General features: G+C 40.2%; 2 protein-coding genes across 3 annotated transcripts in view; one reads left to right on the top strand and one right to left on the bottom strand.

Moving 5' to 3' along the window:
• TRAPPC12 (trafficking protein particle complex subunit 12) overlaps positions 1-6,445 on the bottom strand; it is a 49,892-nt gene extending 43,447 nt beyond the window's left edge. The window contains exons 1-3 of the mRNA XM_005521891.2: positions 6,396-6,445; positions 4,318-5,528; positions 1,155-1,271 (exon numbers count right to left, since the gene is read on the bottom strand). Coding sequence (XP_005521948.2) covers positions 1,155-1,271; positions 4,318-5,523 — 1,323 coding nt within the window. The 5' untranslated portion in view covers positions 5,524-5,528; positions 6,396-6,445. The remainder of the gene's footprint in view (positions 1-1,154; positions 1,272-4,317; positions 5,529-6,395) is intronic.
• Positions 6,446-6,500: 55 nt separating this feature from the next.
• The window catches only part of EIPR1 (EARP complex and GARP complex interacting protein 1), a 76,582-nt gene continuing 70,887 nt past the window's right edge, over positions 6,501-12,195 (top strand). For both annotated transcript variants that reach the window (XM_005521892.3, XM_088053746.1), the window contains exon 1: positions 6,501-6,617. In XM_005521892.3, the coding sequence (XP_005521949.1) occupies positions 6,576-6,617 (42 nt within the window). In that variant the 5' untranslated portion in view covers positions 6,501-6,575. The remainder of the gene's footprint in view (positions 6,618-12,195) is intronic.

Below are 12,195 nucleotides of genomic sequence, written 5' to 3'. Positions count from 1 at the left end.
TTCACTGAACATATTTGGTCAGGAATTCACTCATAAACAAATTAAAATTTGTGACTAGTAATAGAATACTTATTGTATGTCATTCTGGCCTATTACATATGCAAAAAGTATGTATCTTTTTAGTTAATATCATCTAGCATAGGATTTTAATGTTTTTAAGTCTAAAGTCTCTTTAAAGACTATAGTCAAACAGAAATAAATTTTCTACATTTAGACTTAAGAAGAAATGCAATGTTTGCAAGGGTACAAAAAACGACCAACTAATTCTCATCATAAAAAGAAACGAGTTCTACAAATGAAAACTGAGAAAGTTATTTTGCATCCAACCAACCAACCATAAACCAACCAACACCTAATGATTGATAGCCTTGAAAGCCAAAGAACATTCTGATTTCTACCCAAATGGTTTCTATTTTATAAAAAAAACCTACCCTTCTAAAATAGACAATTTTTTTTTAAAAAAAATGTAAGTAACATAAGTAGCCATAAGTAGCCTAACTAACAAAAAATCCTACAGATGCAGATTGCCTCCTAGCTTTACTGCCTTGGGCCTAAAAGCTTTAACACTACTCTTCTGAAGCTTAAGAGCATGCTCAAAGCAAAAACATTATCAGCAGCAAGGTTTACAAGGCTGCTAGATGAAACTCTTTTCAGAACAGAAATATTTACATTAATGATAGGATTAAGTTAAGCTTTCCTCTGGAAGTACTTTGCTTTAGTTTCCTGCACTGAAGTAAAAAATTAGGCAGTTGAAATTATCATACCAGTTTGGCTTTCCATTTACAACTTTTATGTCTTTCTGTAAAACACACAGGTGAGAACATAAATATATACACAGGTAAATAAAATCTGTTTACAATCATTTGTATTACATAAAAACTCACAGTCACTTAAAATAATTTTTTGGTAACTTTTCATGTAAAAAATGTGATTTACTTTTAATGTAAAAAAATGTGAATACTATGTGATTTAAACCTAAATAGTTAAACCCCAGTGTCATTTCCATTAAAGACTATTGTAGTTTGGCTAGTACTATTGAAGGATCAGAAACAGACTAATATTCAGATTTTTTTTTCCAGTTTCTCCTCAGTCAGTACTCCCCAATTATCTTGAGAGAAACACAATATTAAATATATACGATGATTGTTACTTACAATTAGCTGTTTCAAGCCTACAAATGACTGCTCTACAGAGTTGGCATTTAAAACTTGTCTCTTCACTGCAGCCTGCTCTCCCAAGAAGCGAAGCATTAGGTCTTTTACGGCATCTCCCTTGGCGTACATGGAACAGATAAAGAAAACAGATAATGAGACTATTGAAAACATTATTTCAGCAAAATAAAATGTAGAATTAAAACTGAGCAAAGGGGTTCTTTCCACTAGAGAAATACATATTTTCCTGTATGTTACATATGAAATAAATATAACTGCACGTGTATATATAGCATTGGAATGAAAACTTCTACATTTACACCACATAATTTGGTATATTTTTTTCCCATGTATAGGTTTCAGTTAGCATTGACACATTCAGGTTTACTTGCCTCTTATACTATTATCATTCACAGATCTTATAAAATATTCCTCAAAGATCTTACAAAAACCAGAAAGTTTTACAGGTTTTTGCAATGTATGTTAACATTGAAAGGTGGAATCTACTGATCAAAGATAAACATGCACACAGTAAGTTAGCCTTAAATATCCACAAAAAATAAACTTTGAGAGATCATAACTGAAAGTAAACAGCAACCCTTCAACAAGGGTATTAAATTTCAAAAGAACTAGCTGCAGGCATCAGTCAGAGAAACTGGCCTGAGCTCAATAGCTTTTTGCCTAAAAAGGAGTGAACTGCATGTAGTAACAGTAGAGCTTAGCTATGACAAAGACAATTGATATTAAGTGTTTCAACTTCCCCCATGGACAGTGATGGGAAATATATTTGTGTTTTCTGTCTAGTTTCTTAAGGAATGAGAACTACTGTTCCAAAATGGAAATTTTTTACCCATCATTCTATGAATAAACAAGATATCTGCCTCTCTGACAGAAGAGCCCAAAGAATTAAGAAAAGACAGTGTGTGCAAAACGACATACAGATGAATTTTTAATTCCCCCTAACTTTGGATCCAAAAGTCCTTTGGTGTAGGAAACAGTACAAATGAATATAATGAAACAAAGGACAATGACAGAAGACAGCAACAGAAGAAAAAAGGCATAATGGGAAGAGCATAAAAAGCAGCACTCAGATTTGTTCTGACACTTGAAGAACACTGGTACAGACAGTCTTTACTATACACTGTTTTTTAAATGATTGTCAAAAAGCACTGAATATTTTTCTTGGAGTTATTTATCGACATAATACACTTTCTGAGCAAGCAGGGAAAAAAATGAAGTCCCAAGCTTGTCAATACATGTCACGTGAAATTTCAGTCCTTCCCTGAAGCACACTTAAGAGTTCACTCACTGCAAATGCATTTTTCAACCAACTTCTCTGTCCACTGCATGTAACTTGGTTTAACATCTTGCAATAACATTCAGCATTAGCGAACTATTCATACCAAAGTTGTACAGACCGTTGTTGGAAGCTGCTTTAACACTGAAAACATACCTCCCACAATGTTTCAGTTGACATTTCAAGCTCCCTATAATTAGTTTCAGTTAAATACACAATTTGCAATACTATGGAACAATGATACAAAAATAGGGGATATCAAATCAGTCAAGGCATGCACTCAGGCCATGGAAAACCAGTAACTGAAAGTGAGGAAAATTTTCTAAACACAAAGCACTTCAAAACTTGTCCCTGTGGACATGTCTAGGAGACTCTAATAAATTATAAACAATGAAGAAAGCAGTAGTATTTCCTTTAACTCCACTGATGATTTTACATCAGGTCTTTTGTAGAAATACATCACATGGACATTGTCAAACACCTTCTCTTCAGTTATGTACTAAATGGTTTATCTGCATATTTGCACATGACTAGATTTAGGGAATCATCAGGAGAAACAAGCCTTTAATCCCTGACTGGGCTGAGGAAGGTCAAAGAGAACTACTGTAAAAAAAAATATTGCAAAAAAGGAGACCATCACCCTTGGAGATTTCAGAACAGATCAGTCCATCTGTCTAACTGATTAGCTGTCAGGAGAGAAAGAGTACACACCAGAACTACTCATCAAGGTCTAAGGGACATTTTGGGCACAACAGGAGGAGGAACAGCTTCCTGTTACAGTGTTTAATTATTTAGCTCTGTGATAACACACTAATGTTTTAAGATAAAGTACACCCAAGAAGCAACAGCAGCATGGCATATATCTAAACTGGTATTCATTGCTTGTGACAGAACCCAAGATTTTTCAGATAATTCATCTAGACGTCTGGACCTGATTCACTCCAGAAACTCTTCTGATAGCTCCTGCAGATTGGGAAGTTACTGCAGACTGCTCTCTGCTTGTATTTGCCTATTGACTGATGGTCTTTGTTATGCATAATTAAGGTTTAAAGTATCCAAACCCTCAACACCATCTATCTACACAACAGTTCTATTATCCAGAGGCATAGATATCAAAAAACCAAAACATGGTTAGCCTGGCTGAGCAGCCAGGATAAAACTACTTCATTACAAATCCTGAATAGATGTAAAATTTCCCAAATTCTGAGAAAAATGCTTTATGCCTTTTCACCTGTTAGAAATTGACAGATGACTAAAAACTGCTTTTCACTACGTTGTTTGCTTTGTGATCTCCTCTAGTCTTTTTCTTTTAATTTTGGAGTTATCCCTCCCAGCAGCTCGCTATAGCACTCAATCTTTCTTAGAGGTTATACCTTTCCATTGCTTAGGGAAGCTAGAAATGATGCCATTTCACTCAGTGTTAACATTGTTGAGACCACTGTGAACATGAGTGAAATTATTTCCCACTCGATCACAACAGGGAATTCCACAAACAAAGCTGTCTGCTGTTCGGCTCTAGCACAGCTTAGAGGGTGTGTATATATTCCAAATGTGAGTATCATCTTACTAACTCAGAGGACCAGAAATAACGTACTTGAAAATACAAACAGCTTTGGCTTCTACTGCAACTGTCAACACTGGTTTTCAATGTAGCAAATAAATGTCACTATGAGTAAATGAGAACTGGTTTTAGCCTCTTCCTGTACAAGGCAGCAGTGACACTGCACTTTTTAATTAGGATTGAAGCAATACACACAAGCTGACCATCAGCAATAATATGAAGCAGTATGATATACAGATTACTGGACAGCTCTTCTACAGTATTTCTAAAATATAATCATAGAGGAAGGTACAGTAATAGACTCTTACCTGGATATTATCGAATTTTAATCCAGGCATGGTGAGATTCTCTTTATCTATGAACACAGCGCTGTATTGTTGTGTGGCAACTGAAATGAGAACATTTCTTGTCTCCTCACTAGGAATCCAAGCATCATTTCTTCTATCTAGTTCACTCATATTTAAAGCTGTGGCAAACGGGTCATCACTCCCAGCAAAAACAGCTTGGATCTGTGAGAATGGCTTGGGGGACTGAGTTATTTCTAGAGATGATGGTGGACCACCTGCTTCAGGTCTCCCATTTTGCACAGGGAAAGTAGAGTTGGATGAAGAACCATCTCCACCATTAGAAAGAGAGGACATTTGTTCTGGAACTGAAGAGCTTGCATTTGGATTACTAACAGAAATAAAATTAGATGTGGTAAATGAATCAAAAAAATCAGAAGCTAAAGTATTAGTGTTAACAGTGTCACCAAAGAATTTGCTTAGACTAGGACTTGGTTGAACCACCTGTGGATTAGACTTCATTGGAGTCTCCATTATACTACTAAAACTGGGAGATTTCACCATCTGAGGCTCAAAACCATCTGGCAGGAACAACTGTGGCTGTGAATTAGCATTGTTTGCTTGGCTGAAGATGGTGCACACAGGAATGGGCTCAGCCTCAGAAGACGGTTTGGTAGTACTGGGTGACAATATTTGGTCCCCAGGCGTGCTTTCATCAATATTATTTGGTTTTGTTTCAACAGGAATGTTGTTTCCCAGCTTTGGTTCCTCCTTCACTGCTTCCTGAATTGATTCTTCCTTTAAAGATGCCTGATCATCTGTTCCAATCTCAGAAATGTCTTTAGGAGTTTCTTCATGTTCAGTTTCACTCTCATTACTTAAAAACTCTTCTTTATCCCCTTCTGTTTGTGTTTTTTGATTATCTTTAGCTTCCATTTGGTCTACAATCTCCTGAAGACAACCAAGTTCACCTGTGTCATCTTCACTATTGTTTGGAGAATCTGAAATAATGACACTCTCCATCATTTGCTCATTAAGTTTATCTACAAAATTATTTGAATCCTCTGATACAGTTTCATTCCCTTCAGACTCAAATTCATCTCCACCAAGATCAATGGTTTCCTCATGGAAGAGGCTTTCTTCCTCAGTTTTCTGCTGAACTATGTCTCTGCTGTCACCTTCATCTGAGGTGCTCTTTGCATCCTTAGCACTGCTTTCATTATTCTCCATAGTATCTGGAAAAGGAGAAGGCCCCACCAAAACAAGAACTAGTTTTATTACTTGTATATTTTTCAGGTGTCACGGTGAAACTCCTAAGTACCATACAAATAGTGAAATTCTTGCTTTAAAAACACAGTAATTTCACTATTTCACATCTTTCCTTTGACATTTTTCATTTAACATCTAATCAGAGAACTAATTCTTTAAATATTTTTACTTTATCTTTTCTGCAAGTCATAAAACCATTGAGATTGAAGACCAAACGCCTCCCGCTAAACACACATGGAACAATATCATAGAGTCGTATCAAAGAATGGTTTGGTTTAGAAAGGGATCTTAAAAGATCATCTGATTCCAAACCCTCTACCATGGGCAGGGACACCTTACACTAGACCAGGCCGCTCAGTGCGCCATCCAACCTGGCTGTTAACTCCTCCAGGTTTGGGACATCCCCAACTTCCCCGGGCAACCTGTTCCAGTGTCTCAACATTTGCTTTTCTGGTCGCAAAGTCCCGCTAAGTCCCGCTTTCAGCAAAGGGAAGCGTGGGCTCAAGGCTATCACCAGTAGAGCCGAGCCGAGCACGGGCCGGCTAAGCAGGAGGAGCGCTCGGCGGCGACAGCGCCACTTGCGATCCGCCGCCTCGGGCCGGGCTCGCTGCTGCCTCCGGCGCCACCGCGGGTCCCCCGGCCCGGACACCCCGCGGCGGGGGTGGGCCCGGCCGCTCTCACGGCCTCCTCCTGGCACTGCCCGAGGCCGCCCCAGTAACCACCCGGACACCCCTCACGCCGCGCGACCGCTCTACTCCACTCCATCTAATTTCATTTCATTTCATTTCGTTTCATTTCATTTCATTCCATTCCGTCCCCTCCCGTCCCGTCACCTCCGCGCCGCCGCCGCGCCCGGCGCCGCTCCCCCCGCACAGCGCCTGCGCCCGGGCCGGGCCGGGCGGGGCTGCGCGCGCGCAGCTCCCGGAAGCGGCGGACGACGGGCCGTGCCGAGGGTCAGAAAGCATCGGAAGCGACGTGTGGAGGGGGGTCCCTGCCTGGGCTGGAGGGTCGCGATGGAGGACGACGCGCCGGTGATTTACGGGCTGGAGTTCCAGGTGAGGGAGAGGGAGGGTTAAGGGAAGGCTGGCAGGTGCCGGTCCTGCCTCTGAGAAGGCGCTGGCCGCAGGGTTTGCTGTGTGTAATGGGGTAGAGGAGAGCCCTCCCGGGGGAAACCGGCGTCCTCTCTCCCCCGAGCCGGGACCGGGGGCACCACGGGCACCGACGGGTTGTGGTGGCTTTTGGCAGCCGCTTTGGGGTGTTTAAGGGTGGCTGGACGGCGGCCGGGAGTCATTCCGCGCTCCAAAAGGCGCTGTGTGCGGGGCGGGTGCGGGGCCCGGCCAGGCTCCTCTCCCCATGGTGCCCGGGGGGCTCCTGCCCGGTCACCGCTCCCTGCTCCGCCTCAGGAAAGGCTTTGTATGGCGCTGGAGTAGCACGAAAGTACTGTCAAATACATCCTTGATTCTGCCTTGTCAGAAAAAAAAAATAAATAATAATTGTTTTTCTGAGGAGAGAGCATGAAACTGTTTCCAATAAATTACGAATTTTAGTTGGTTATACCCTACAGTAAAATTGCGTGAACTTTGTGGGATATCCCTGTGAGGTCTATGTATGTGCATTTGTCTCATGGGACAAACCTACCCATCACATCAGTATTTTATGGCTATAAGGAAGTGGAAATGTCTAACTTAGGAACTTATTGATCATGTTCTTAGAGGAACACGGGTGTTGTGTTTAATGAGGTTTCTGTAAGTTCTGGGAAAACAGAGTGAGAGGGGCCCTAATTCCTAAGGGCTTTACTTCCTTTACCTAAGGGCTGTTATGTGTTGTTTTTGGCAGCGGCTGGCTTATCATCACTGGCCATTATAGCAGTAATACCTGCAGAAGAAAAAAGCAATTCATTCTACAGTATATGTAGTAATACAAGTATCTACACATGCCCTTTTTTTTTTTATTTTGGCGCCTTTGCTAAAGTGTTTATGAAAAGTAATATATAAAGGTTCTTTGTAACAAATGTTCTCTTTACTAAGTGGTGTGCTCTGTAGTCCTGACTATACCAATGGATTTCATTAGCAAATTTTGTATTTGTCTGGTTTTCCTCTTGTGTAGGAATTCATCTGCACTAAATGTTGAATCTACTTAAATCTGATCAAATCTGACAGTATGCTGTCTGCTTTGTAGGATAGTATTTTGTGATTGGCTTGAGATGGCTGTAACTTGTACTTCAAAATTAATGAAACTTATACTTAAATCTCTTTTGCAGAAGAGAATATATATCCTGTACTTAATAAAATTCACAGTTCATTTCTATTAAGTTACATATAATCCATCTTTCAGGAATTTGGGCAAGCTAGTGTGTGTTGTCTGTGACCTCCATGGACCTGGTATCCGGCCCCCTCCCATACCATATGTCTCCTACAGACTTTTTCTTTCCTGTGAAGTATGTAACTTGTTTGAGTTGTCTGTCAGGAGGATAAAGAAAAAGGATTAATAAAGTGGCTATAATAAAAGGAAATTACTGTTAATACAGACCTTAGGGAGATGGTGAGGAAATAAGAGATGATTTATACGTAAGTCAGGGAGCGTAGAGATGAGGGCTCTGTTGCTGATCTCCATTAACTCCCAGTGTGGCTTTAAAACAAATTGCATCTCTGTTCTTTTTGAAAATGGAGACACTAATATAGAAACTTAAAACTGAAACTGATCTTGTTTTTCCAACTTCCTTCTCCAGATCTAATAAGAAAGATTATTATTTTTTTAAAACATAGTTTCTTCTGTGTTGCTAGATAATAATGGTTAGCTGTATCAACACAATTACTGCTTTTTGGCTGAAAGCATCTCTTCAGACTAATTTTTCAGCCAAGTTTTAAAAATCTTGGCTTTGCTTCTTATGTTTGGGCTCCAGCAGTCAGTAAAAGTCCGTCTTTGGCCACTGATGGAGAAAGTGTAGTCGTGTAGATGTGCTTTTCAACTGATCTAATGCGGCCATGTTTATAGGAACATAAAGCTAATTCCTCCTAGGTGCTATTCACCAACTAACTTAAAATTATTTCTGCTTGGTTTCTGTTCATTTCTATGTACAGAATGTGTTCTGATGTATCGGCATACATAAGGTAACTTAATGAACAAATACGTTCTCTTTTTTAATTTCTTGGGTGTGTCTGAGTGATACGAACATTGTACAGACATGCACATTATGTGTGAATTTTAGGATGTATGCCTCTTTTTGTGACTTTTTAAAAGACAATTTCACCATAATTGTTCTGGTTGTCTGACTGCAGAAAATGAGAAGATTACAGTGGGTGGTGAATGAAAATGTGAGATACTGCTTGAATTAAGGTACTGAGTAATGCAACTGTGGCTCATGATGATGAATACAAAGCAACAGCAGCACCTGCAGAACATTTCAATACCAAAGTGGTTCTTCTAAAAGGAATCTTGGTAGAAATAATCAATATCCTCAACTATAAGAATGTGATGAATGAGGTCCCAGAATATCGCTAAGTGCTGATTTTTTGTCAGTGAAATTATGTTGTTCATGTCCCGTGTAGAGTTGACCTGGGCTTCACTCTCTAGCCTGAAATATATGGTATGTCTAGTCAACGTTGAATTTGCTTTCATTTTCAGGGAGTTGCAGTTTTCCACATGTTTTTTGAGGGTTTAAACAGTAGTGTTTTGAGCAGGTGTGAAAGCACCACTGAACATCCCAAAATACCACGTTTGCCTTCATTTAAGGTTGACCAGATAACATTTATAGCCCTGGAAATGAGCCCTGGGGAGATGTGCTTTCTGGGATAGGCGTTTGGCTCCAGCCTACATCTTGCTTGTTTAAAAGCATGCAGAAGCCAGACAGCATCATGAGATGAGGAAAGAGAAACATGACTTATGCCAGAGAGTGATCATTTTGGAGTGTGTGTGTCGTGGTTTTAAACCAGTAACTAAAAAATTACTTATTTCTTGCTGTGAGATATGGATTAGAATAAGAGCAAAACAGGCATAAAACTTAAAAGGAATAAAGAAAGTTTATTAACAAACTACAATAATAAGAACACCAGAATAAACTTCCAGAAAACACCCTTTTTATCCTTTACTACCCACCATTCCCTTGTTCACATGACAACAGAGACAAAAACTTTGGAACTTTGATGGTTAAAACAGTCCCAATTCCTGCTACAGTCTTTTCACCAGTCTTTGTAGAGAAACAGAAGTCTCTTTCTGTTAATTTACGGAGTTTCTCACAAGAAAACTATTTCTGTTATAGTTTTCTATTGCCCTGATGTCAGCTGCCCAGAACTGCTGTTATCAGAGTTCACTCCTCCCATTTCACATCACTCTGAGGTGTGTATGGGCCATGAGTCTAGGGATGTCATTTTAAGGATGAGTTATTCAAAGGCAAAAGTCTTCTTCATCTGTCTCTGTGAGCTTCACTAGAAAACAGTTTTTTTCATTGCTTCCCAAGGCTTCAAATTTTCTAGCACTTCACTGTATCACAATTACTCTACTTTTTACTCAAAATCTACACTTTGAACACTCCATTCCTCCCTACATACTCTATCATGAATTAAAGGAGTTCTTTCTGGACTTTATTGTCCATCTTCATAGCTTTAACAGAAAAATATTTCATCTTAATTAAAGCATCTTCTTATTCTCTACCTTTTCTGAAGCTTCTTTCCTTCCTTGTCACTGGTAGTTTATAAAGTCTCTTTTCATGTTGATCACTCTCTTTTTCTCTCTGGATAAAAAGATTAATCTGCAAGTCTCATCTGGGTAATGAAAGGGTTAAAATCTTGCCCAGGTTTTGTAGATGGTTCTGTGATCTCTGCCGGAGCAGGAGCTAGAGCTGTCTGTGATAGAAGATTCTTCATGGCTGTTCTGGAGAGTGTGGTCGTTGTCTCTGGTGAATTTTGTCACGGCAAAACCTGCAGCTTAGCCAGGAACTGGCCTGGCCCGGCCAGAGCCCGGGGCCAGCCCCCAGCAGGCCCCCCCATCTCCCGGCCAGGAGACGCGGCAGGCCCAGCCCAGCCCCTGCCCGGCCGCATGGCCGGGCAGAGAACGGGAGGCCAGAGCTCTGTTACTTTTCACAGCCAGGAAACAGAGGCTAAAAGTGCCCTGACTTTACATCTTAAGGTAGGGTTCACAAGTTGATCCCACTTTTCAATGGTCAAAACTGCTGTCAGTTCCCAGTAATGACCGATAATTGGTCAGGAGAAAAAACTCCCATCAGTCACCAGCAACTTCAACTTCTTTAGCTCTCAAAACCACCTTAAAGGTAAAGTCATTCCATGACAGTGTTTGGCACATTTAATGGATTTTGGGGATGTACAACACTGAGCTGAATTTCAGCATGCTGGATACTCCTACTGTATGTCAAAAGTATACAAACCTGTGAGGGAGAAGGACAATGAGCCGGAGGCAAGGACAGCAGAAAGCTGCCTGGCTGAGCACAGGGCTGTGCTGCCCATGGGCAGCTCCAGCAGTACCCTGAGATAGGGTCTGGCTGAAGCAGGCTTGAAAAAAGTGCACTGATGCTTCAATAGAGTTAGTGTTCTGCCTTGTGGTTGTCATACTTCCTGAATAAGTAATATTTGGCCAATTTTGTGTTGTCTATTAGTTAACACATTTTATGAATCTGAACAGACACTTGATTTTGCCTGCTTGCAGAAGTAAGATGAAACTTAATTTCCCTAAAGCCAAATGTGTTTTCTTAGAGTGAGAAATGTAAAGCAAAATACCAACTGAAATAGATTGTAGAAGACCTGTGACCAATGTGCATACACCTATTGTCATCAGTATTTCTTGAGAATAGTTCAGCTGACTTACCTGTGATGGAGTAAAAACCAGGTTTTACTAGAAGTAGTAAAAGGGGTCTTCCCTGGAAAATGTGTGTTGCTTGTGAGCTATCCAGGGAAAGTTGTGCTGGCTTTCAGACTCGGCTCTGTTCCCAGTATGGGAATGCAGAGCCTATAGCTCCTGTTGGCAGTGGTGTTCTCTTCCCTAGATGAAGCTTTTGTATTCGCCTGTGGGTTCAGAGAGAGTGGTCTAAGCAGAACATATTTAATAATTTTGGTCCAGCATTAGCAATGTCTTTGGAAGATTTACTTTGAAAATTGAATCAGTTTAAGAAACTGCATAATAATGTCTTACTAAAATTCCTAGCTTTTGTGTCAGTTCTCTTTTTTTCTCTAAGATTACTTGCCTCATGAGTGCCAATCCTGTGTATTTTAAACCTTTGTGGTTTAAAGTGTTACTAGAGGAACAAAAGTAGCTAAGTGGCAAAGCTCTCTTAACTAATCCCCCAATGATCCTCATAATGCATGAAGTGGAACATTTGGAAAGTATTTTTTAGGACCCTTAAGCAATTAGTAGGATCTTCCTAATATTAGGTATGGTACAGAATAATGACAATATAAGATACAGTTAGGTGAACTTGAGGGAACTTTTACATGATAGTTAACTTCATCACAAATTAATGAGTTTTCTAAGGATGATTGTGCTATGCAGGTCTTTGTGTGCAGATTGCATTCGTTGCTGTGAGGATTTACAGAATCTGCCAATCTTTGGAATGGGGTCAGTGCACTAAATACGTCAGTGGTGGGAATTCTTGTGCTGTGAAAGACTTGGGGAAAGCAACTGTCT

The sequence above is a fragment of the Pseudopodoces humilis genome, chromosome 3 (genome assembly GCF_049639895.1).
Source record: "Pseudopodoces humilis isolate 2021_Gansu_Grassland_sample_001 chromosome 3, ASM4963989v1, whole genome shotgun sequence".
NCBI lineage: Eukaryota > Metazoa > Chordata > Aves > Passeriformes > Paridae > Pseudopodoces > Pseudopodoces humilis.
Note: the sequence above shows the minus strand (reverse complement) of the source record. Positions and strands in the feature narration are given on the sequence as shown.